This window comes from Epinephelus moara, chromosome 21 (assembly GCF_006386435.1).
Source record: "Epinephelus moara isolate mb chromosome 21, YSFRI_EMoa_1.0, whole genome shotgun sequence".
NCBI classification, from domain to species: Eukaryota; Metazoa; Chordata; class Actinopteri; order Perciformes; family Serranidae; genus Epinephelus; species Epinephelus moara.
The window spans coordinates 16382950-16409968 of record NC_065526.1 but is presented as its reverse complement, the minus strand read 5'-3'; the positions used below and the strand labels follow the sequence as shown (position 1 = coordinate 16409968).

Below are 27019 nucleotides of genomic sequence, written 5' to 3'. Positions count from 1 at the left end.
GGATATTGCAGTAATAAGTAGTGCTCGGGCTGCTACAGTGTCTCTGACGGGTCAAAACTCGTCCTGCCAAGGTTGTGCAACCACAGAGAGGGTTCGTCTGAGGCCGTTGGAAGAGGAGTTCATGAAAATGAATGAAGAAAAATTACAGAGTGCATGAAATACAATTAATGTAAGAGTGTATGAAGAAAAATACAGATTGCACAAGATAAAATTCACATCCCCTATCATCTTGAAACCATAGCTTAGAGGAAGAAGTGCAGCATTTAGTGCGGTTTATTCTTACATTATATATTCTACAGGCCTAATTTAGGCAAATTTGTGGAGTATGAAATGTATAAGATATATAATATAAGACAGCAGTGTGTGACATAAGCACAGCTGCTTATCACAGTTGTTGAATGCTTTATACATTCATTCTTTCTGATGTTGGAGACAGGTTTTAAAGCACAGAAGTAAATGTATGTATATCTGTATAGATAGATAGATAGAAGGTAAGGTAAAAACCAATGGTTAAAACTTAAAAATCAAGACTATACTGTATCCAGATGTAGTGAATTCCACAGTTTAGGGGCGCATAACCAGAAAGCGCTCTCACCAGTACTTTTATGGGACACATGAGGAACATTTAAGTTTATGTTTAAGTTGATTTACTTTATTAATCCCCCTGAGGAGAAATTCAATGTTTTCACTCTTGCTTGGCAATTACACACAGGTCCGAAAGACACACACATGCCCAAACAGGACCTATACATGCACAAAGTGGAGAGATGTCAGAGTGAGGGGGCTGCCCTTGGTGAGGGGCCCCGAGCGGTTGGGGGGTTCAGTGCCTTGCTCAACCTCGGCAGTGCCCAGGAGGTGAACTGGCCCCTCTCCAGCCACCAGTCCACGCTCCATATTTTGGTCCGGACGGGGACTCGGACAGGCGACCCTCCGGTTCCCAACCCAAGTCCCTATGGACTGAGCTACTGCCGTGTACTGTGTACTGTACGTATACTGTGTGTATGTATACTGTGATAAAAAAAAGTTGATGGTTATCATACTGTGTACCTTTGCTTATCTACGATATTGGGGGAAAAAATGCAACTGGACAAATAATCTCCTCTTTAGTTTATTACTTTGTAGTAATAAAACCCCTCTGTTTTCATTCTTTTAAGGGTTGTTCTGACTGATAATAACATAAATTCTGTAATACCGTGATACCAAGGTATTTCCTGAGACTGTTATCGTTAAAATCTCATACCGTTGCAACCCTAGTCGTACACATACCTCACTTAAGAGAAAAAGAAAATCACTAGAAAGTTAAAAATCAAAAAGTAATAAACCTTAGCATATTCTGCAACTATCTGTAGAATACACAATATAAGAATATACTATAATACACTCTAAATACACTACAGGATGCAGTGAGGTAGAGTGATAATAAGATGTGCAAATTTGCCATACAAAACATACATTGGAGTTGGTTGGGACAGAAAACTATAAAGCTTTGGGCAGGAATGACTCCTTGTACCTGTCATCGTGACACTCCCTCCCATATGTAAGCGGGGTGTGTAATGAAGGAGGTGGAGCAGAGGGAGACCTGGTACGTTAATCATCCTGTAGAAACCTGATTAGACAGACAAACTTGTCTCACCAGTATTTATGTGGCACGATGTGAGGAAACAATTGGGCAAGGTTTCCTTCTTGATGCGAGGCGTTATATTGTAAACTTCCACTACTTACTGGACTTGAGTAATTCCAAATTGGTATTAAACAGCCTTTTCTTTGCACTTTTCACCCAGATCCTTACACTATTATAACCAACATCATGTAATATCCTTGTGTTTTCCTCTCATATGAAGTGTTTTAGCCCAATGTTACAATCACCATGACCTGCTTCCCTCTGTATTGCCATTGTTCTTCTAGTTCCAACTGTCTGTGTGCCTGGTGCCTCGCCCTGTCTGCCATCATTTGGTAATATTCTTGTATGAAAGAGTCAGCTGACTTACTCATGAGACTCCTTTTAACCATAGATGTGCCTGTCTACTGTTTTTGCCCCCAGATGTGGATGAAGTTGATGTTAATTCCTGATTGAACAAATCATGTGAATGGATTTTCTTGTGACATCAAAGTTTGCACACTTTTTAAAAACTGAACTTGAATATGATCACTTGATCCCTCCCTCTACAGCGCTGTCGGTTTTATAACCAGTCTGATAACATGGATCTGTCCTGCTGTAAGTTTCCATTACAAGGCTGTGGTTAGTTCCTTTATGCTCCTGGAGTTACTGGTTACTTTGAAGGTTAAAGTTTTCATCCAGCGCATATGAACACCTTTGTAGATTGAACTATCCAGCAGTATTCACTACTTCTCTATCACAGCATGCTTCTTACATATCAATACATCTGTCATAACTATCCAATATTATGACATAGAATTTTTAAGAAGAAATAAACACTGTATCATACATTTTGTATTGTATATTTACTTAAGTGACATTAAATGTAGTACCTTTACTTGAAGTACTTATAAATTGCAGTATTGTTTCTTAAGTAAATACCTTATCCGCCACTCAGAGGTCCAGGAATTGCCTGGCACTGGCCTGGGGTGGCCACCTGTAGCCTGAAAACCATTCCCCTGAGCGAAAACAAAGTTTTTGTGCACTTTTATTTCACAGATAACAAACAGTAAATTGCAAATACAATCAAGCCTCCACAAAACAAATCGCATTTTTAAGTCCTGTGTGCGATTAAACCCCGAGTAGCAGAAAAGGCAGTGAGCTGCTATGATAATTTATGGAGCAGGAAATGTCATAGGCTTATGCTAATAAGGTTAGCATGTGGTATATATGAGGAGAAAACGTGTTTATCTGTGAACCTTGTGAGTTATAATAGAGCCAAAATTTGTCATACTTTGTTAAATGTTGCTGTTGTTGCTGGCTTAATGGAAGAGGAAAAGTCTGCAAGCCACTAAGCCAGTGGCACACCAAAGGGCACACTGAAATCTCAAGGCACACCTGTATTTATATCTGTGCACAATAGCTTCTGTAACGTGTGTTATCACTCTTATTACGACACAAGGCAATAAAAATGAGACAGGTAGCTTTTGTGATACTGTCTAGTCTTTCGGTGGAAGGTCGTCTTCCCCATGCATTGTTGTAATTTTCTCCATACAATAAAGTGATCCATTGTCCCACTCACGGCTTTCTCCTTTTAAATGTTATCATTCTCACACTGGCTGCCAATCAGGGCTTTTGATGTGTCACATACTTATAAGTGTTTTAGGCTTATGCTAATATTGTTAGTGTTGTTTATTAACTAGCGATGATGTGAAGGTGATGAAGAAGACTCCAGATGACACTGTCTTGCTTGCTTAAAGAAAAGGTTTATTACAAGAAGTACAGCATCTATCAAGCATCTAGAAAGCTTGGAGAGGGTTCTTCAGCCGATGTGGACCACTCTGAAAAACAGCCCCAAATTACTCCCATTATATAGACACGCTGTTTCTGTGAAATGTGAGACAAAGTCAGACAAACAACCAAGGGTGACCCTAGTTGGATTTCACCCACTTTAACCCTGAACCATAAATATCTTTTCTTTGACCCTGACCATATATGCTTTTTAACCCTTACTGGTCATCTGTTCCAACCCTTCAGAGCAACTGATAATACACTACATTAGCATGGTGTATTTGTGGGGAAAATGTGTCTGGAAAAAGAAAATTGCTTTGCCTATGAACCTTGTGTTATAATGAAGTCGAATTTTGTACTTTTGTTTAATATAATTGCTATTAAGCCATGTTTTAGGTGTGTTAGTTGAATCAATCAAACTTCACTGCACTGCACTGCACAGAAACACAACACATACAGTGGCATAAAACCTCTGTGGCAAACAAACATTTATGGCACTTGCACATTTTGTTATGTAAGATAATGTTCACAAATGAGCACCTCTTTTATGATTTTTGAAGCCCAAATGCAATTGCCATAAGTAAACCACCACCACGACACTATCAACCTGTGGTCAGCATGATGACGTTCTGTAGTCTAATTCAGGCACTTGTTAGCAACTGCCTTTTTGAGCCAGCATTCACAAGTGTGGTTTTCACTGATGTATTTTATGTTGCAGAACAAAACGTGACATCTCTAAAGCTTGTGTTCATCACAGACCTTATTTAAAGCATCTTACCAAAAACCCATTGACTTTGAGACGAGTCAGAGGGTGAGTTCAAAAATGCTAACTCATTTACAGGTTTAAGAACTCATTATTGGGGCACTCTGTCACATTTTAAACACATGAGTGTAAGAAATTGTAATATACTGTAGTGATAAAAATTAAAATAGATATTAACACTATACATATAGGTAAATTAATGCTTGCCCAGCCCTTCATAAGTCAGTGGCCAACTTCCGCCACCCTATTCAAAATGGTTTGGACATGCCACTACCCCTGCAGTGATCAGGTCTGGAACATGCAGGTCCCATGTGGCCTGTGTCCCTGGCCCATTTAATTTGAGATCTTTCTATATATTTTTACAATTTCCTTCAACTCTGTGAAATAACAGCAGTTTTGTTTCTTTCATATTACAGTGCTCCTGCCTTTATTCCAGTGCAATGCTGAGTGTACAAAGACAAATCATTTGTCCCCTTAGAAAGACAGACAGTTATAATGTTGTATGAAATAGGAAAAATGTCCATTTTCTTCACTTCTGACACCAAAGCAGAACAGCTGAGTGTACTTTGTCTCTAACGCACGATGGTGTAGTAGTTGGAGAAGAGTTCCTCTCCTGCTGTAATGTCCCTGAGGGATACAAGGACAACACAGCGCAGAGGCCTCTGTGTGTCATTGCTGTAGTTGACATTAGGCAGATACTGGCGAAGCTCGATGGGAAACTTATGTGGCACATCATACTCCTGGTAGCACACGTTGGCAGGCGACTCGTTGGAGCAGTTGTTCACATACTGACCAACAGCAAGTGGGTTTAGTGGACTTTCTGTCAGCCAGCTGGTGTCACTCATCATGAAGGGCCCCAGTCTGTCCCTGCCACTGCAGGAGTTGAACACCATTTTGGAGATGCCTTTGTCATTGCCATCAATCAGGACACCATCAATACACCTGAATACAAAAGGGTTCCTGATGGACTGGAGGAGAATTGGCTCATAGGCTTGATAGACTGTGCCAGGGTACATGGCCACTGTGGCTCCTTTGGGTACAAATCCCTTGGTGACAAACACTCCCGTACCTGCAAAGGGCAAAGTGCTAGGCCTCCGGTCAATGCAGAACCCAAGACACTGAAACATGGCATCATCTCCACACACTGAGTTCCCTCCACCTTGGTCTTCTTCGCTTGTTACCTGTCTGAGAAAGTGAGTTTGAGTTGCTCGGGACTCCCCATGGGTGACATGTTGGCTCCTGAGCAGGAGTCTGAAGAGCTGCAGTAAGCTATGTGACACCTCCTCATCTGGCACCAGTTTGTCCTCAGAGAGCTCCGGCACCTGCCGCAGAGTTTTCTCATTTTTAGACAGGTTCAGTATAATCCAAGGCACAAACCTGTGTCTGTACGATTTCCATTTGTTCTGAAATCTTTTTAGAGCAGTTCTAAACATCCAGGTCGACGTCTGATAAGTCGGACATGGGGGAAGAGCTTGTTTTTGTGGATTTCAGAGTCACTTCCGGTAAGTCGCTCCAAAATAAAAAGCGCATTTGTTGAGATATCAAAATTCGTCTCAGAACTGTCAAACTTTGATAAGATATTTTTCAGTTTGCGACATTTTTTATAGTGTTTTAGTTAATGAGTATAAAATCGAATAATTTAACACTTTAAGCCAGGCATAATTAACGACCGATCAATTTTTTTACTAATAGTGACGCTTCAACCGGAAGTAGTTTTTACGTTAGTCGTAAAAACTTTACGCGCATTAGCCAGCTGGATGGGAGGAAAGAGAGTCGGGCAAAGACAAACATGGTAAGAAATCACTGTTTTTAGTCCTGTGTCGTGACACAAATGTAAACAATGCTCGCAAACATTAACTTTCACGCTGGAGCGAGTATTACAGTCAAAAAGCATCGCTAACGAGCGAACATTGCCTTTATATAATGAAAATAAACGTAGCTCGCGACGTTAGCATTAGCTAAGTAGCTCACGCTGAGACTAGCCAGCTCGCCTAGTTAGCTAGCTAAGCTTGCTAGCCTTTAAGCCAACTGACAAACACAATTAGCTAACGTTATGTACACTGGAACAGCGAAGGCTATGTATTGTTGTCCATATGTTTTTAATGACGAACTCGCTTGTTGAATGCTATCATAAATGTAAAGATATTAGCCAGCCGGTCAACACATAGCAAGTCGGTCTCTGCTGTCAGGTTAGCATGTTATTGCTAGTTCTCTCATTGCTATTAAACCATGGTGTGTTTATGTTGCTAACTACTAGCCTACCCTTTGTGGTTATTGCGAGAAATGTTGCCTTCTAAGAGTTCCCTCCTATATATAACAACAGATAAATGATGTGTTTGATTTTACTATTGCTGTCCTTAACATCAGTCTGTTCGTGTCTCATTACAACAAGTGTTTTATGTGTCTTTGTGCAGAACAAGCTGAAGTCCTCACAGAAGGATAAAGTTCGCCAGTTCATGATTTTCACGCAATCCAATGAGAAGACTGCACTGACCTGTCTGTCACAGAATGACTGGAAACTAGATGTTGCCACTGACAAGTTTTTCCAAAATCCAGAGCTCTATGTTTCAAATCTAAAGGGGGCCTTAGACAAGAAGAAGCTTGATCAGCTGTTCAACAGATATAGAGGTATGGAAAGCCTTTATAATATAGGGGGAAACATTTGCAGCTCATGGTAGTCTTTGTCTCATCAGAAATAAATCAGCTTCTGTCTGAATTGGAGATAACTAAATTCTGATCTGTTTCTTCTAAACCCTCCTTAGGAGAAATGAGGAGCGAAAGAATAAATAGGCACATTTTTTTCTGCTGTGCTCACAGGGTTCTCAGAGGTTTCTCAACGCTGATAACAGATAAAATAAATATACAGAGTGGAGACTTGGATTTGATCACAGAGGAAAATTTTTGAAGTTGTTTACAAGCCAATCAAGTCTTCTTTTGAATCTTACTGTTATCTCAAAAGCTGATTATTTCAGACAAATGAAGATTACTGCAGTGTGAGAGGAAAAAGAGCATGTTAAGATCTTAAATTAGGATTGTGCTGACACAAAAGGAAGGCTATTCTCACGAGCTAAATTTAAGAAGTAAGATAAAATGGTCATAATCTCATATGATGTTATATTGAGCACAGTTAGGCTGGACAAAGAAGAGATCTTATTTTGAATTTTCCTTTCCTCTGGGTACAAATAAAGCACCACAGTAATGGTCAATGTAGTTTTCAGCTTGTTACAGTTTTGATAGACAGCTTAGGAACAAATCACACAGTACAACACTGAAAATATTGAGTAATATTAATCGGAAAAAGAAGTCAATTTTGCTGTAAAGTAATAATCAATTCACTCTTGATGCTCTCACACTTAGATCCTCACGATGACAACAAGATTGGCATTGATGGGATCCAACAGTTCTGTGACGACCTGGCTCTGGACCCAACCAGTATAAGTGTCCTCCTCATAGCCTGGAAGTTCAGGGCAGCAACACAGTGCGAGTTTTCAAAACAGGAGTTCATGGACGGCATGGCAGAACAGGGGTGAGGATGTCTTTTCAGATGTACAAACAACCCCCAAACTCCTCCTTTGTTGTCTGTAAAATGGACTTTATCATCAAACTTAAATAGAGCTACTGTATATTCTAGGTACTCATACAGTGTGTCACAGAAATGCCTCTTTTATATGTTTAGACTGTGGAAGATGTCAAATATAAGCCGATTACTTAATATCTGTTTGAAAAAGTTAACGTTATACATATGCACGATTCTTATGAATTGCTTAGTTTTACAACAAAGATGAATATACCCCACAGAAAAGAAAAATCCTGTTTGTCCGGCAAAACCTAACAGTCTGCTTTGTGTGTCCCCAGGTGTGACAGCATAGACAAGCTAAAAGCTCAGCTGCCAAAGATGGAGCAAGAGTTAAAGGACCAAGGGAAATTTAAGGACTTTTACCAGTTTACATTTAATTTTGCAAAGAATCCTGGCCAGAAAGGTTTGGGTAAGAATCTTTTAATGCTCCTCAAATCAACTGTTTGTTTCTTGATAGGGTTAAGTTATCGTACCGTGTATGTTTGCTTATCTATGATATTGAAAAAAATGCAACTGGACGTTGAATCTCCCCATTATTTTAGTTATTTTCTAGGGGAAGACTTTTAACGCATACTTCCATCAACAAAATGGTTTCAAGTTTCAAGTTTCAATTACAGTAATAAAACGTTTGTTAAACTTACACTAAACCTTCTGTTTTAATTCCTTTAAGGGTCATTCTAATATAAATTCTGTAATACCATGAAACTGCGATATTTTCTGAGAAGGTTATTGTACCGTGAAAATCTCATACCTTTGCAACCCTATTTGTCGAAAGTATATAGACCTATCTCTGGTTGTCTTGCAGATTTAGATATGGCAATTGCATATTGGAATTTAGTACTGGCTGGAAGATTCAAGTTCCTGGACTTGTGGAACCAATTTTTAGTTGTAAGTTGATAATCATACTCAAGATTACTCTGAAAGTATTATTACTTCTTGTTGAGTTCTTCAACTTTGCCCCTCATCTTTTGCAGGAGCACCACAAAAGATCAATTCCTAAGGACACTTGGAACCTCTTACTAGACTTCAGCACAATGATCACGGATGACATGTCAAATTATGATGAGGAAGGTTTGTACAACACTCAGCTGGAAGTGAACCCATTTATCCCTGTGTGCATGCACATGCACTATGACCTGTAATTTTTCCTTCAGTCTATTCAATTAAAGGAACAGTGTGTAGGATTCAACTGAAACTTTTACCGTGTTCCAAGCGTGAGCTCCCGCAGAGGTCTCTTTCTCTCCAGACTAAACACTCTAGGTGATTCAAACCGGTATAAACACTTGACAAAGCAGTTTCACGTTACAAATCAGTGTTTCTCTGACACTGTTTAGGTTGTCGTAGATGGGCCACTAGCCCAGCACTTGCTATCATGAGGTCACCTTTTTCCTCTGGTAACGTAATGTGTGCTAACCTTCTTTGATCGAGACGTTCAGGAGGTTTTCACTGTGGGCCAAATTATCTGTCGAGGTCTCTTCAGCCCCTGTCTCACTGCACAAAAACCCCACTTTACACCCGCAAACGTGGCTTCTGCATGTAATGGGAAAGGTTACAATCTACATTCACACATGGGTCAAATGACTCTGCAGCAGTCACAGGTATTTATCAGCTTCGGCTCCAATTGGCAGTGATGGAAATACCACATCCGTGTCAATGTACTAATTTTAGCCTTTACCGATGAGTTGCAGTGAGATGCTACCACAAAATACCACGCATCTCCGCCCAGGCAATGCTGAAACATCGTTCCAAAGTAGTCGGCACCAAGTTTTAAGAGACTGAATAAGTAAAGAATAAAATGAAGTAATTGCAGAAACACTTTTACTGGCATCCATGCTGCTTCTCTCGTTTTACGTAACTGTTTTCCGGCTTGTCTGTGACGTCGAACGTGACGCACCATTTAAAAAAAAAAAAAAAAGAAAGAAAAGAATCAGAAAGGCATGCTTGTCTGCTGCAGAGCTTTGTAAATGGCGTGCCACACACACTTACAGACTCAGCACAGTGAAGATGTATATTTTATTCTTAATATCTTAAGTACTAGTGTTAACATGGTAGCATGTTGCAAATTTTTATTTCTATTTTTTGTATTTTATTACTTAATATTTACATACTTCTATTTCATACTCCTATTCTTACGTCTCATAATTCTCTATTCTTTACATCAGAGCAACTGTAACGAATCATAATGTCTCCTCATGGATCAAAAAAGTATTTCTGATTCTGATAAGTTCAGTGAAGAGGGGTATTTCTCTCCAAAACAAATAGACTTGGTCATTTATACCGGTAAAAACACTGATAAAGCACTTTCACGTTAAAAAAAAAGTTTTTTCTGATGCTGCTCGTCACAGAGGGGCTTCTAAGTACAGGAAAAGACAGAGGTGTGAATGTCCCTGTTTAGAGCCAGTGTTTGGTTTGTTCGTTCTGAGCTACTGTAGAAACATTGTGGTGCAACATGGCACTCTCCGTAGATGAGCACCTGCTCCCTTTGTAGACATAAATGCTCTTCCTAAGGTAACAAAAACCCAACAATTCTTATTTTTGGGTGATTAAACACTTGCGGAAATGTATTATATTCCATGTTTGCCAATGCATCTTCCTAAATGCTACACACTAGACCTTTAAGTGTCTGTACTTTGCTTCACACAGGCTCAGTATGGTTTGACATCATTATAATATCAAGTTCAGTCCAGTCATCAGTCCTAATTCTTGTCTTCACACATGGTGGATTCAGTTTATGTAATGAGTTGTGTTTGTCCTTTCACCAGGAGCATGGCCTGTCCTCATTGATGACTTTGTGGAGTTTGCACGACCACACATCGGGACCAAAAGCACGGCAGTGTAAGGGCTGCTCTCACTAAAGGAACATCCAACACGTGAGGTTTCTAAAGAACCAGAGAGCGCAGTGATCGGAGGACAAGGGGACCGCACTGAGCTGAGAACTATGTTGCCTTTTCAACCCTCAGGACTGAAATATTTTACACAGCAGAGACTTTATATATGTGTGTGTGTATTTACATATATATATAAAAAAAAAAGGCATATCTCTTTGTTGGTCAACTTGTGGTGGTTTGGAACTTTTATCTAAAGTATTGGGCTTTTTGTGTGCGCTCAAGCCAACTCGAGAGGAGTCACCATCTTGGCCCCTTGATGTGGTCGGGCTCCGCTCGGAAGCAAGTAGATAGACACACTTTTGAATTGTAATCTAAACACGAGGGTTCGCGAGGGGACGTCATTCTTTAAATATTGAATTTTAATACTTTTGTGTGCATTCCTGATTTTGTTTCTGTTTTATGATGCATTTGTGCGACAAGTCAGTATAAAACATTGATTGTAATTTTTTAAGCATAATGCTGTTTGTTTAAACACAAATGTATAAAGATAAAATAAATGTTTCGATTTGGTATCTTTAAAGATGCAAGGTCTCTGTGTGAGTTCTTAAATTAGCAGAAGACTGTTTTGAGTCAAATTAGGTGAGATGCTATTAAGATGGACGACATCTTTGTTCCTCTCACTGCAGTGTAAATCCTGTTTTGTTAATGATTTAGTAAAGCTCATGGTTCTATAATGTACTTTCCCCTCAACCGCTACATTTTTTTTTCAACTTGGAGAAGTTTGTGTAGCTGATTTTGTAGCTGAATGTAGACATGGGGTCTTGCCTACATAAGCAAAGATACCTAATAAGATAATACACAAACTGCACATTGTATGAAGGATAAGTCAGAGTCCACTTGGGCATATTTTATAATGTGTGTTTTTAAAAACCTGATAAGGGACTGTGGTATTTATGGGGGAGCAGGGGGCTGGTGCAAAACAGGAGGCATGTCAAAAATATTTTAGATACTGAAGAGGGACTTTCCATTCATTTGGGTTAGGGGAAGGGCATACAGATTGAAATGGTTGTATTTTATACTTCTTTTACAGCAGATTTTTAAGCAAAACTTGCCCTCTAAACTCAGCCGGCTGGGTTTGGAAGGTATGTTTTCTTTTAAAATGCCAAAATTACACTGTTTAACATAACCAGAAACTGTAAAAACAGAAATGACTGTTGGGGTTTCAAATTTCCAACAGTCCTTGGACACCTCATGTGTGATAAATGCTTCTGTCAGAAAAAAAAAGCATCACTAAATCTGAGCGTGAAATAGTGATATTTCATCAAAATGGCGTTATTATAAGTCTCATTTAAAATTTGGCTAAAATTAAACCATTAACACAAACTAACTAGCATGTATGACAAGAGTAAAAAGTTTTAAATATCTAGTAGCTAATTTATGGTGGAGGGATGGTCATGCATTTTCTGTCAGTCACTTAGGAAGGCCAAAGGAAATATATTTGTTGCTCTAGGGAGGGTAAAAATTGAAATAAAACAAAATAAAATAAAATAGTTCTTATTATAAACGATTTTTTAAATATCCAACATATCTTAACCTCTTTTTACCGTCTTTTTGTAAAACACATTTAAAAGTTAGCTCTGTTCTGTCACTTCCGGGGAAGTGACGTCCGCACCACTGTAACCTCGCGCGCCTCCCTGCGGTGGTACCATTTAAGGGCACGCGCGGTTGCTAGGGGCGACTGACAACAGACAGCGGTTGAGATAGTATTTGGCAAACTGGAGAAAGAAACAACTGATATCAGCTGATAATAACGACATTTATTGAACACGTATCACTTTGAATCAGTCTTTTGTGACTTTGCCGGCTCAGTCAAACAGTAAGAGAAAATGGCGGCCGTTATTAATACAGTTTTATCAGAGATCGGCTGGGATGAGCGGTTTGCTATCCCTGAACCTAACGCTGAAAACAAGGCTTTGATTGAAGAGGTGAGTATGGGAGGGTTACATTTAGTTATGACACCACTAAGAAGAATTTTACTAACGATAACGGAGTAACTGACAGTGTTGTGTATTAATTTAATGTGGTCAAAGTAGTTAGGTGTTTGACATTTTGGCCCAACGGAAGTTAGAGTCAGTTAGGGACCGTCAAAAATGACTGTACCTTAAACTTAATGAAAAAAAAGAAAAGTATACAGTTAAAACACCCAAAGAGCTGGACCAACAATGGACAAGTGTTAGGGAGAAGAAAGCATTGAATTGGTCAAAAAAGAAGCCCATTAAGTTTGTATGATTGTTAAAAAAAAAATCTAGACAGAGAATCACATAAAAAGTTCCTAAAAAATTAATTGTAGTTTATCAGATGTTTTGTGCTGTTATTATTATAATGCATTAAATATAATATGAAATATCCATAAAATATGTAACTTAGTCAGGGGTCGTAATGATAGAAAAGGGGTCCCTCTAGGAAAAACGTTGGGAACCACTGCTTGAGCAACTGTCTAGCGTTCAGAAATGCATATCTGCTGGATTAGGCACATAGAACACACTACATATATTTACTCATTTGGGAAATGAAATGCAAATAAACACCATTTTGGAACACAGAAACCATCCGATTCTGTGATCCAGTACCAGACTCCCTTGAAAAATTAAGTTTTGTGAGTTGTTGTTGAGTGGTTAGGGGCTGGGTCACAGAATCTGACGGGTCACAGAATTCAGTGAAACTCCATTTAATATAAATGGTGTTTATTTGCTCAAAACAAATTTAACATTTCTGTCTGGACACCTCCTCTCCAGCTGTTCTTGGGGACGACCTCTTTTCCTATTTCCTTGATGGTTCCATGTCAGGGCTTGTCGGATGATGGTTGTGGACGGTTTTCTGAGGGTGTGTCCAATCCAACTCTACTTTCTCTTTAGACTTTGTGAGTCAGTAGGGTCCTGGTTTGTTCTGTTTCACAGGTTTGCATTGCTCACTTTGTCTCTCCACCAGATGTTAGGTATTCTCCTAAGACAGGTGTTCATGAATGTTTGCAGCCTGTTTGTTGTGTGGTTTCTCCATGCCTCTGATCCATACAGCAACATCTGTTTCACATTAGAATCAAAAATGTGTATATTGCTGTTGACTGATATGTGTTTTGAGCACCAGATCTTCCTGAGCATGTTAAACACCACCCTAGCCTTACTGATCCTGATCTTTATGTCGATCTCTTGTAGTTACATGTAATGAAATTACAAAATAAATGTAATTGGAGGCTGATAAGTTACAGTCACTGAGATAAAAATGTTATTAAATTACAGCTACTAATCAAAATGGGTGATTACAAAGGGGTTACATCTGAATACAGCCTATTTTGGGGTGGTAAAAAGTTCATATGTAGAATATAAACTGTTGCTTTGCACCTTTTCATTGTGCAGGAATGCCTTCATTTAGCATAACCTATTTCTCACATTTTTCAGCTTTACTGACCAGTTTAAAACATTTGTTAGAAAAGTAATCAAAGAGTTATCAAGTGTAAGGTGTAATACTTTGATGCAAAGAGTTATCAAGTGTAAGGTGTAATACTTTGATGAAGCAATTAAATATAAGTTATAGTTATATTTACATTACTGATTTAATTTGAACAGGGTAACCAGTAATGTGTTACCTATTTCATTTCAAAAGTGACATTCCCAACACCGTGTATATGAGGGAAATGGATGACAAATCTGTTACTGTCGATTCGTTACCCTCCATTTCCACCTCAAGTCAACTTGGTGGAGTGGGTGGATTCCAAGGTCTAAATCCAGGCAAGAAATAGCGTGCATCATTGTTAAGAAAATAACAGATCAAGTGTCTCAGGGACTCAGAATTAATGCCGAAAAACTGGCAGATGTAAGCTTCTAAAAAATGATTCCTCAAATTTCTGGTCATGTTTCTCAGTTATACTGAACTGTGACTAGTGATGTTTGAACTCTGTATTAGCGGTCTTGTGACAGTGGCACACTGTCATAATCTCTTACTACATCGGCTCACATGAGCTTCATCAACTACTGTTATATAATGCTCTACACTACAACCATACTGCAGTTATTATATTGTAAACATCTAGACCAGATGGCTCCGACACCTGGGTTTACAAGTTGTAAAGTTTTATGTCAGCTCACGAGGGTTCCATGTTTACAACTGGTAAATCTGTCAGTGTCCAAAGACAAATGTTTGTATGTCATATATGTCATGCTTTTAACCTGATTATTTCCTCAACAACAGATTCGTAAAAAAGAAATGGAGTTGGTGCGACTGGACAACAAACTTGAGAGACACAGGGAACAAAAGCAGACATTAACCGAATTCTTTAAGAATGTTAAACAAGAGCTGGACAGTACTGAGGTAGGTGTATCAGAATACATTGTTTATTCAATATGTGTCAGACAGGTGCGTGTCTCTTCTGTTAATTTCAGTTATAGTCACAGTGTTGTTTTTTTGCACACAGGCTCTGCTTAAAGCAAAGGAAAGAGAAGAAGAGTTTGAGAAACACCTCAACGCCCTCGCAGAGAGGGAGACAGGTCACCTGACACAGGAAGTTGCAAAGATGGAGAGTGACAATCGATCTTTAGCAGAGAGGAAGAACATGCTAGAGGTCTACACAACATTTATACTTCAAACCTAGAAATAAGTCTAGCTGTGAGTGCCAGAATGTGCAACTTAATCTTTGTCCATATTCTCAGAATCATGTCTTCAAGGCCAAACAGAAGCTAGAGGACTTTAGGAACCAGATGGACTGGGACCAGCAGACCTTGGACGCCTTTTTAGAGGAGTCGGCACGCAAAGATGAGGACACAATGGCCATCATCAAGTACGCCCAGCAAGACGAGCAGAGGATAAAGGTGAGGAGAAAAGGGCTGTATTGAACATATATTCTAAACTGATGTCTACAACTCTGACTCACTCTGAGGTAACAGCTTTATATTCTCTCCCGATACAGTCACTCACTCTGGCTATAGAGAAGAAGACACTGGAGGCCAGTGACAAGCGCAAAGCCCTTGACAAAGAATTGACTGAGACTATATCTACACGGGTAATGTAAAAAAAACACTTCACATTCTCATTGCCGATTTGAAATTTTCAAGGGGCAGTTCGCTTCAAAATCAAAAATACATGTTTTTCATCTTGCCTGTAGTGCTATCTATCAATCTAGATTGTTTTAGTGTGAGTTGCTGAGTGGATATATCAGCCGTAGAGATGTCTGCCTTCTCTCCAATATAATGGAACTAGATGGCACTCAGCTTGTGGTGCTCAAAGCGCCAAAAAATACATTTGAAAAACTCAACAGCAATGTCTCTTTCCAGAAATCATGACCTGGTTACCCAAGATAATCCACAGACCTTGTGAGCAGTTTTATGCAGTAACTATTTTCTTTCTACCAAACTACACCTGCCAACTGTATCACCGAGCAGAAGGAAGAGTGTATCTACTCATGGACTAAAGTCTTGTGCTTGTGACGGCGCAAGATGTAAACATGAGTGCCGTCCTCCTTGGCTGAGCTGTAACATTAGCTAGCTTAGTGGTGCTAGGTGAGCTAGCACTAGATTCATGCTTCATTCATTGCACAGTGATACCAAGCAGCAACCTCCAGGGCTGAAAAATGTAGCCAGTGTGGAAGTGCCAAAACTGCAGTTCCTTGAATGGCCACTTGAGGCTGGCTCCAGAGGTGAATCAGTTCTCATAGACCTCCATGTTAAAATGCCCAACTTTACAGCAGGAATAAACATGTTTACAGCCTGGTACAAGCCTGGCTCCTTCAAAGCTTCACCCTCTTGTCCAGATTTGGTTACGCCTGGCTCCAAAAAAACAAGATAACGACATCCAAAATGCAGAGGCTTCAAAATGGGAGTCCAGAAATCAATGGGTGACATCACGGTAGCTACAGCCATTATTTTATTTAGCCTATGGGTGATACGGCTGGCAGTTGTTGTTCGGTAGAAAGAAAATAGTTCCAACATGAAGCTGCTCACAACAAGGTCTGTGGATTATCTTGAGTAACCGGGTCATGATTTCTGGAAAGAGACATTGATGTTGAGTTTTTCAAATGTAATTTTGTGGCGCTTTGAGCACCACAAGCTGAGTGCCATCTAGTTCCATTATATTTAAGAGAGGGCAGACATCTCTATAGCTGATATCTACAACACACAGCAACTCACACCAAAACAGTCTAGACTGATAAATAGCACCAAAGGTAAGAGGAAACACATGTAGTTTTGATTATGGGGTGAACTGTCCCTTTAAACCACAAACTGTTGCAGAGAATACACTTTTCTTTTCTTTTCCTCACAGATTGCTTTGGATAAAACGACAGAGAATTTGCAGCAGGCCCACCAGGAGACACAGCAGCTCATCCACCAGTGGGAAAACACCATCAAGCAGATGAAGCAGAGAGATGCTGAGATGCAGCAGTGTGCTCTGGTAAAATCTGCGACCTTGACATGCTGTCTCAACGCTTATAAACCTCTGAACAATAAAAGCTAACAGAACGTGAACACACGCTCAACGGCACACTCGAGTATTTGTATTCCTGTCTTATTTCTCTCATACATCCAGCAACTTGCCCAAGCCAACCAGAACATCAGGGACAGGAACACCAGCATTGCAAAGAGAAAGCACTGGCTGGAAACTCAGAGGAACAACAATAAGGAAACTGAGAGGAACCTAACCATGGCCACCCGACAGGCTGTAAAGCTGCGGCAGGATTTGAAGGAGCAGGAGAATAACTGCAGCAGGCTGAAGGATGAGGTCAGCATCTCAAAGCAGCCCAACGTGACTTCTGCCACTATGAAATGTCTGTAATCTATCCTCATTTTGTAAAAGTGATTGATTCTCATATGTGCTGCAGCTGAAAAGTTGCAAAAGCAGATTGGACGGAGCAACCTCCAGTGTGGAGTCTGCATCGTCCCACATATCCAGGATGAAGAAAGACATCCAGGATAACAATGACAAGTCAGTGACATCTGATAACACGTCTGTTTGCTAAGCTGCCACTCTAGCTTTACAACACAAGCTCTGTCTGTATGTTGTAGACTCATGAGGGCCAAGGCCTACAATGCTGCGCTGGAGGAGAAGCTGAAAGATGTGACTCAGACCGCCCTCAGTGAGGAGGAGAGGGCTGCACAGATGGACCAACTCCTCAAGGATGAGGAACGGGCAATTAAGGTGAGCGGCCTGGAAGAGAGCTGTTGTTGTACACTTTATGACTTTTTTATTTTTAGTTCTTCATCTCAGGTCTGTCAGAACACTCTTTGATTATTATTTTTGCTAATAGCTTTTGAACATAATCCAAATATCAACCTCTGTATGCTGGTCTTCCCATGAATTTAAAGCTGCACTGTCGATCTGAAACGGTGACAAAGAGAAGCATGAGGGGCCGTACACATGCTGCGTTTTTTGCACCCTCAAATTCATTGTTTGTTGTTAGCAGTTATCTAACATCAACTCATACCTGTACACCTGCACTGCCTGCATTGTCTATACATACACCCCTGTGTAACCCTGCTTTGGTCTGTACTTTGCTATAGGAGTTGGATGTCCAGCTGCGTGACTACAGGGAAGAGCTTTTTCGTGGTAAAGAACATTTGCAGGCCCTCAAGACAAAGGAGAAGGATTCTATTGCTCTGGTCTCAAGGAGTAAATCCACCATCAACCAACTGGAGAGCCAGCTGAGAAAACAGGAGGAGGAATTAAAAAGACAGCAGATTATCATGATGGAACAGGCACGCTTACCAAAAAACACACACAGATGTGACTTTCTACAAATACACTACCAGCTTTCTCTAGTCTGGTGCTAGACTCTGCATATCAATAAATATGTTTTCCTTTCCTTGCTTTGTGAAGGACACCCAGATCATCCACCTGGACAAAAAACTGGCACGGCTGCAAGGCGAAGTTCGCACCGATGAAAAGCAAATGTTGAACGTAAAGATCGCTGAGCTGACCAAAACCCTAGAGGAGAAGAAGGAGACGGCCAACAAGCTGACCAGTGCGCTCAAGGAGGCTGAGGTCAGTCTGTTTGTTTGTCGTCTCACTGTACACATTTTCACACACTGAACCAGTGAAATAATTCCATCTTGTCTCTCTTTGTCTCGGACAGGATGATATTCGCTATTTGAGGAAAGTGATGGAGAAGTCAGACGCTCAAAAGAGAGATCTGACCGACAAGGTGGAGGAGCTCATGCTTCTCTGTAACACCAATGAAAAGGAGCTGAAGAGACTCAGGCTCAAGAGACAGGTAACTGACTACTGTCATAGCAGGTATTATGAAATCACTGAGACCCCGTATTCTGACGATTAAATATGAGTGGTTTAATAAGTTTGATTCAAGGTTATATCTCAGTTTGGAAGGTCACTTTACTTATTGCTGTCATAATTATTTGATTAACAGAAACCTAATTTATGCATAATTTAGCTCATTAAACACGTAAAATTAGGGAATGGACAATGTATACGAGGGTTGACACAGAAATGGGGTGGCATGTTAAATAATTTATTTGCTGCCACAAATAAATTAATGTATGGGAAACCCTGTAAGAGCAGACATAATGTCATGTATCTGAAAATGAGCACCACCTGTACATAGAACAAAACTATGCACTATGTTGACTTCACATGTTCCTCATCAGGACAACCTGGTGGAGCACAACGTCATGAAGACAGAGGTCGAGCGTGTGAGGAGTCTGCTGTACAGCAAGGCGGACAGCGTGCTGTCTCTGGAGAAGAGGAGGCTGGAGTTGCAGGAAGCCATGAAGGACAGGGAGGAGGAGGTCAAGGTCTATAAAAAAATGCTAAATCAGCAGCTCAAGATCAGTGAGCAGGACAGACAGAAACTCAGGTAAGGAAAAACCCCAGCTGTGACCCCAAGCCTTTGCTCATTTAGCTCTCGTAGTCGTGTTCCATATCAGACTTGCATGATTGTGAGAATCATTTTCCAAAACAAACGACTTTATTTGACCATTGATTCCGTGTCAGCGTCGAACTGAGTGAGAAACTGTCCAAGGTCGACATGATGAAGAAACGCTTCGAGATTGAGATGTTTTCAATGGCAGCCCCTGAGGGGGAAGAGGAGAAATCACAGGCTTACTACATCACAAAGGTAAGAGGTCTTTAAACTCACCGTCATGCTATGCAGAGTCTGTTGAAGCTGTTCCTGTAGGGCACTCCAGCTCTTTGAATCACCACTGTGTGCTTTTCATCAGGCTGCACAAGAGAAAGAGGAGCTCAAGCGGAAGGGAGACGATCTGGATGCTAAGATCCGCAAGACAGAGCTGGAAAACAGAGCTCTAGAGAACACCATCCGTTTGTTTGACAGCAGTAACACAGCATTTCGCACATCCCTCAACAAAGTGAATGAATCCAGTACGTATGAACAGGTAGACTCAGTCACATGTTCTCTTCATGTGTTCACAAAGTAATTCAGACTGTTTTTGTTTCAGGTCCAGAGCACCAAGAAAAGCTGAAGCTAGAAGAGCAGTTGAGGGCAGCTGAAGAGACGCTGAAGTATAAAAAGAGACAAGTCCAAGAGCTCCAACAGGACTTACAGGTTATTGTCTTTTTATAGAAAATATGAATGGATGTTTGGTTTTATAGACTAATTAGGCCAGAATGAGGAATGTCACCATACCTGTGCAAGTGTTGCCTGCTTGTGAATGAGCAGCCACTGCAGAACTCTCAATCAGCTTCTAGTAAGTTACTCAAGCCAGGTGTATGTGCTCAGTCCAAAAACAAAACATAACCCAGCCTGAAATCCAAGAGTGTAGGGTTCATGTCAACATTGGTAGGGACATATATTGAGTTGGGGTTTGGGGTCCTCCCCCATGAAATTGTGAGCATCAAACACCTCATTTTCTGCATTCTGGTGATCATTTCTGCACCCATTTATGGTGGAAATTTCTTTCTGTATGTTAAGGAAAACATAAAAATTCAGGCAACTGGTGTGGTTAAAAATGTAAAAATAGGCTTCTCATGTAGATCTACTTCTCATTTAATGTTATCCCTGCTGAGACAACACACATGTAGGCATAGTTAACTTGTGTCTTTTTGTTTGAGGGGGTAACCTCTTTAAATGTACACGTGGCACCTGTTTACATCAGTGATAAATTAATTCATTTTAATGACTTTATAATGGACTTAAATAGCTCATATGCATTTAAGCAAGAAAGTAAAGAATAAAGTTGTATTATAATATAATTTAAATGAATAAATTCGAATAAACTCATAATGTTTCAAGAAAAAAAAAAATCTACCAGCCCTATACTCTGCTGTGCGTTTGCTGACGGTAGTTTCCCCTTCAGACCGTCTGACAGACACAGAACCTGTTTCAGACGCTCTCTGGATGAGACAAAGTTTAAGCAGCTATATCGGAAGTGGAATACCGAAACTAATGCCCCAACCCAAGAAGTTCAGTTATCTCGGGATCCTGTTCATGAGTGAGGGTAAACTGGATCGTTAGATGGACAGACGGTTTGACACGGCATCAGCAGTGATGCATGGTCGTGGTGAAGAGGGAACTGAGCAGGAAGGCAAAGCTCTCGATTTAACATCCCGACCCTCAGCTATGGTCATCAGCTATGAGTAATGACTGAAAGAATAGGACTGTGGATACACGCAGCAGGAATGAGTTTCCTGTGAGAAGCTCAGATATCCAGAGGGAGCTCGGAGTAGAGCTGCTGCTCCTTCACATCATAGAGGCCAGTTGAGGTGGTTCAGGCATCTGATCAGAATGCCTCCTGGGCCCCTTGCCAGGTCTTCCAAGCTCGTCCAACCGGTATGAGGCCCTGGGACATACCCAGAGCATGCTGGAGGCATTATATACCTCATCTGGCCTTGAAACACCTTGGGGTCACCCAGGAGGAGCTGGAAAGTGTAGCTGCAGGGAGGGATGGCTGGAGTCTGGAACCCTGTGACCAGGCCACAAATAAACGGGAAAAAAAAATGGCTTGGTGATACGTGATTGGCCCATATTGAAAAATATAATACACTGTCTCTTTCTGAATCAATACAAGATGCAAACAAGTTTGTTTAAATATTGGTACCGTCCATATGCAAGCCTACGTCCTTGCTGAAAACAGAGCCAAGCGGAGGTGCAGAGGTGTAGTTTTCTCTCAGTCCACTTAAGTTACAATATGCTCAAAGGTTATTGTGGGATTTTTGACCAATGGCAGCAAAATTCAACTGCCAACCCAGCTTTAAGGCCAATCTTAATACTGTACAACATTTAATACTGATGGAAATAATCTTTAGCATTTCCTGTTGTCTGTCAGTATTTACTCTTCTGTATTTTTATTTCCTTGTTCCTTGTAAAAGCGCTCCCTCTCTATTCCTGCCTCTCCTCTTCAGTATTTAGTGGTGTCCCTGTGAGAGTATTGGGTTATGAATGAACTTGCTCAACACCTGACTCTACTTACCTGAGTCATCCAGTGAAGCTGACCTGGCATAAATGTGTGTCTGGGCCGTGCTTTTGTGTGCTCATGTGTGTTTGCCGCTCTCCATTTCCAGGACATGAACAATACCTTGGAGAGTCTGCTGCAAGACGAGCAGGTGGAGAAAGATAAGATACAGAGCAAACAGTCGCTCATTGGTAAACTGAACAAAGAAATCACTTCCCAGCAGGAGAAGGTTGACAGAGCCACAAAGCAGGTTTGATGTCTGCCTGTCCCACTTCTCTCTAAACACAGGGGAGTGGGATCCTTAATTACAAACATCTATTAACAGTCACAATAATCAAACTTAAATCCTGTGTTGTCCTCTCTGTCTGTTAGTGCTCTAAGCTGACCAAAGAGATCCGCTCAGCACAGAACACCAAAACTGAGACATTTGAGGAGAAGGACATTAAGCTGAGGGAGTGGAAAGAATTCAACAAGAGCATCAACAAGATGTTGAACGAGGCCATGGAGGACAAACTCGACCTCAGATCAGTGATGGAGAAGTACTTCCTGCAGGTAGAAAACAAGTGACACTGCATCGTTTTTATATTCGGAGGATTAATTAAGCATTGAGTTATGGCTTTTGTTTTTGCTCCCATTTTTCACAGGTTTAAATTGAACATATAAGACTTTTTTTTCCTTCGCTCAATAGATATAAATCTCTTAAATTTTGGGCACAAATTTGTTAAATCCATACAGAGGTTACCGCTGATATCAGGATGGCGTCAACGCCATTAGTTCTGTCAGCAGTTAGAAGTCAGACTTTGAATCATGGATATGCTCTGAATGTTACATACAGTTCCTTTAACTTTGCTTTTCTTCTGCTGTTTCTCTCAGGCCAATCTGTCTCTTCCATCTCCGTCTTCCACTCCTGCCAGCGGTCGAAGCTCTAAGAGAAGCTCTGTGTGCAGCTCTGCCTCTCTCAGGTCAGACTTGATCCATTCTTCTCCAGAGAAGGCGAGAGTGGAGGTCAGAGGAATAACGAGGGCTTGTTGTCATGAGTTCGAACTATTGGACGGATCATTAAAGTATGCATGGAGACTTTATTATGCTGCTCTGCTCCTCTGTATCTTCACGGTGTTGTTCTTCTCTCTGTACTGTAGGTCTCCTGCGTCCTCAGCCAGCAGCAGCCCCAGGGCCTCCGTGTCACCTCACTCCCACGTGCTGAAGACAGTGGAAGTGGGCTTGGATCTGGCCGTGACCTCCCCTCCTCTCACCACCTCCAGACACTCCAGCTCTGTGAGCAGCAGCAGCAGCAGCAGCAGAAAGTTAAAGAACCTGTAGTCATGAAGGATTTATTATCAATCTTTATTTACTGATACGAGAGAAAGAGGATTACAATTACTCACAGATGCACAGAGTAACTGTCTCATCACAGGATGAGATGTGATCAACTCTGAAATGTGGTTTCAAAGTTCTAAAAAGAGCTTTACAATGTGTGATGTCATTCTAGAAAGTCTGTTTAGTATTAGTTTAGTTTAGTATTATTCTTAAGCCCACTTCAGAACAAAGATTCACGGTGTGCTGGTATCAGACAGTTGGTTGCTGCTGCTGCTCGCTGTATGTGCCTCTGAAGTACAGACAGTTGTTTCATAGGGATGATACACCATCTCATCTAGTTGAATTGGTGTGAACCAGCAGGTTTTTAGAACGTTGCAGGATGGAGCATTGCAGGTAGTTGTTTCAACTCATCTTGTCACAATTCTTTGGTCTGAACTGGGCTTTAAAGGAAACAATATTCAGAGCATATTTATGATTGGAGTGGGACCTGAGATTGGCCACAGCGGCGTTCTTTCTTTGTGGGTCGGCATGGTGGCACTCACAGGGACTCTCATGCAACTCAACATGCGGGTGCGGCTGGACCATCCACCACAATGACAAACTGAGAAGCTCAGATTACAACACACACAGAGGTGGACTGACTTCATTCTCTGGTCAGGACCCCATTACTCCTCTTTGTCTTCACATAGCAAATAGTTGTTAGCAGCTATATTAATGTTCTGAATATCACATACAGCTCCTTTAAATTTGTTGTTTGTAGCCTTTGTTCATTTCACTTTTGTAGGTATTATATTTATGAAAAAATTAATGTGGCCTAAAGGAAGACTTGATTATCGGAATTTTCCTTTAATTAAAAAAAGAAAAATAATTCTTGTTATTTCTTTGCTGTTTTTTTTTGTCTTAAAAACAACTCAAGACATCTCAATAAAAAGTAGCTGAAAAGTCTGGGAGAACATCAGAATTTGCTTTTGGCTCAACTAAACCTTCTTTTTTTTTTGATAACAAAAATCCCTCTCTTAACCTTTTCTGACATGCATAATCTTTTGATAATTTACAAGGTATGAAATTATTTTGCTTTGTAGAAGAAGCAGTTAAAAAAACACCCTGCATAAAGCAAATCACAGCCTCAGGAATTACGTGCTCGACAGCCTTAAAACGGTTCTTTCTCATATTTCGTCGCACAGAAATGGTTTGCTTCGGCCTTTGTTACATGCTTGAGTTGCTCCAGCCCAGACAATTGTCTTTGACATGTCATGTTGTCATTGCCACACCCTCTTCATGGCACAGAACAAAAGTAGCCAGAGGCTCTGTGGGAATACGGAGAACATTTTCCCACTGCAGATTTCACTCTTGTTTGGAAATAAAGCTTCGACATGCTGCTGCTGATCCTGTTTGCTGGATGTTTGGCCTCATGTGCTGCGCAGACAAGTGAGTACACAAGAGATCCTTTAAATATATATATCGTTGGTAAATGTAATGAGCTGAAGTTTGCTGTGACTAGTTCAACTGTGTGACGTTAAAATGTACTTTATTTAAATGTTTCCCCAGCATCCTTTCCCTCCCTTGTCACGGAGGCTCCTTTTTCAGAGCTAATACAAGCAACATCAGTCCAGCCAGCATCTGATCCAGCAGACAACGGTAAGTCAATCAATCAGTTTTATTTATAAAACCCAATATCACAAATCACAGTTTGCCTCACAGGGCTTTACAGCATACGACATCCCTCTGTCCTTAGGAACCTCACAGCGGATAAGGAAAAACTCCCCATTTTAAGATTGCAGAAATTAATTCAACATGAAGTCTAACATGATTTTAACTATTCTGAATTTCCTTTTTTATGTCCCACAGTTGTGGCAATCCTGCTGACAGCTGTTCAGTCATATCATGAGCTAAATGAAACAACAGTTGGTCCAGTCCTGCACCAGGTAAGTCACTTTGTTAATAGTCTTTGCAAATCTATACTCATATCCTGTTCTGTGTTTCATTTCAGTGATAAAACATTCAATACTAATTGTGCTCTCTGATATAATTTGTGCAGAACACAATCTGACTGTACTCTGACAACCCAGAATAAAATTTTGGCATCGTACATTTATGGATATGGATATGTTACATTTGTGCGTTTCATATGTTGAAACTCTATGTTTCAATTTTTATATTTCATATTGTGACAACATTGTGGGTAACATGGTAAAGTTTAGGCACATAGAACGCTACAAACATGGCTAGAAATGTCTCGACTTGTCATAAAAAATACCATCTGTTTTCAGTACAAACACGGCTGAAAATGTCACAACCTCTTCTTTAAAAAAACTGCTTTTGTCTCTACAAATGTGGCTGGAAATGTCATGTACTTATAAAAAAATACTCACTTTCGATGCCACAATTACGTGTTTGGAAATGTCCTGAACTCTTGTTAACAATACCCACTTTTTGTCGCTGTAAACATGGCTGGAAATGTCCCGAAGAAAGAAAGAGAGCCGGTTTTGTCGCTACAAATACAGCTGAAATTGTCATGAACTCTCGTGAAAGAATACCCACTTTTATCGCTTCAAACATGGCTGGAAATGTCACAAACTCTCGTTAAAATTTTTTAGCCTTTTGTCACTATAAATGCAGCTGAAAATGTCACAAACTCTTGTTGAAAAAATACCCATTTTTGTTGCAATAAACACCACTGGAAATGTCCTGAACTCTAATTAAAAAATACATGCTTGGGTTCCTTCAAACACGGCTGGAAATGTCTCGAACTGCTGTTAAAAGAAAGATGGTTTTGTCGTTACAAACACAGCTAGAATTGTCCTCAACTCTCGTCAAAGTATACCCACTTTTATTGCTTCAGACATGGCTGGAAATGTCACGGACTCTAGTTAAAAATACCTGTTTTGTGGCAAAAAACATGGCTGGAAATGTCCTGAACTCTTGTTTAAAAATACACGCTTTTGTCGATTCAAACTCGGCTGGAAATGTCCAAAACTGTTGTTAAAAGAAAGCTAGTTTTTTGCTACAAACACGGCTGGAAATATCCAAACTTGTCTTTAAAAAAATTGCAGTGGTCTGCGACTGTCTCCTTTGTGGCAGCCGTTTATCCCAAGTGTCATTCTGGCGACTGGGCTGACTGTAGACACGGACCTGAATAATAACGTGTTCACAATGCTTTGTGTCTTTCAGCTCTACACCATGATCGAGCAGCTCAGACCAGATCTGGACTTCAGTCTATCAGTAAAGAACATCACCAGAGTCTGAAACCTCAACATATAAGGTTTATTTCTGTGTTTGCCAAGATTTGAAAAAAATGAGACTTTTGAAAATAATATCCTCACTAACACTATATGGGCAAGGAGAATCCTCGGTGGAGTTTTTAATTTATGTTTCTCCTTTCACTTTTTGGGATGCCCCTAAAAATGTGACATGCTGCTCCACTTAGGACAAAGTGTGAGTCCTAACTAAGGTACAACACTTGCATTTGCTTTGATTCATCAAAGAGAGGTACGTAAATAATGGATAATGTTGCCATTAACCATAGCCAAGTGTTTTTTGTTCCTAAACATAACCACATGTCAACCACTGTGTTTATAACTGCTATGTGCAAATGTAATGTATCCATCGCTTGCAGAAACATACAATACCAACATTTATTCTTGCAATTGGGTTAACTAATCTCCAATGACACGTTGTCACTGAGTTGCTGTAAAATGTAAAGAGGTGCATGGAAAAAATAAATCAGTTGCCTCATAA

At 40.4% G+C, this 27019-nt stretch overlaps 3 protein-coding genes across 4 annotated transcripts; 2 read left to right on the top strand and 1 right to left on the bottom strand.

The window, feature by feature from the left end:
- Positions 1-3343: 3343 nt before the first annotated feature.
- Positions 3344-5652, bottom strand: setd9 (SET domain containing 9). Its single transcript, XM_050032595.1, has one exon. It carries the CDS (start codon positions 5582-5584, stop codon positions 4724-4726), a length of 861 nt encoding a protein of 286 aa, XP_049888552.1. The 5' UTR covers positions 5585-5652; the 3' UTR covers positions 3344-4723.
- Positions 5653-5862: 210 nt separating this feature from the next.
- dcun1d1 (DCN1, defective in cullin neddylation 1, domain containing 1 (S. cerevisiae)) lies at positions 5863-11136 on the top strand. Its single transcript, XM_050032596.1, has 7 exons — positions 5863-5943; positions 6566-6779; positions 7509-7677; positions 8007-8137; positions 8534-8616; positions 8703-8799; positions 10491-11136. The coding sequence occupies exons 1-7, from the start codon at positions 5941-5943 to the stop codon at positions 10565-10567; spliced, it is 774 nt and encodes a 257-aa protein (XP_049888553.1). The 5' UTR covers positions 5863-5940; the 3' UTR covers positions 10568-11136.
- A 1147-nt stretch (positions 11137-12283) lies between these two features.
- ccdc39 (coiled-coil domain containing 39) lies at positions 12284-27019 on the top strand. Of its 2 annotated transcripts, none has more exons than XM_050033707.1 (23): positions 12284-12541; positions 14802-14921; positions 15025-15171; positions 15260-15418; positions 15517-15609; positions 16866-16994; positions 17130-17321; positions 17422-17525; positions 17606-17738; positions 18101-18295; positions 18417-18581; positions 18673-18810; positions 19202-19410; positions 19548-19671; positions 19775-19934; positions 20012-20118; positions 22074-22214; positions 22337-22516; positions 22838-22926; positions 23104-24709; positions 24830-24919; positions 25130-25206; positions 26453-27019. In XM_050033707.1, the coding sequence occupies exons 1-20, from the start codon at positions 12443-12445 to the stop codon at positions 23282-23284; spliced, it is 2865 nt and encodes a 954-aa protein (XP_049889664.1). In that variant the 5' UTR covers positions 12284-12442; the 3' UTR covers positions 23285-24709; positions 24830-24919; positions 25130-25206; positions 26453-27019. The 2 variants fall into 2 exon arrangements, with proteins under 2 accessions (XP_049889664.1, XP_049889663.1); XM_050033706.1 differs by having other exon boundaries at positions 22838-22969.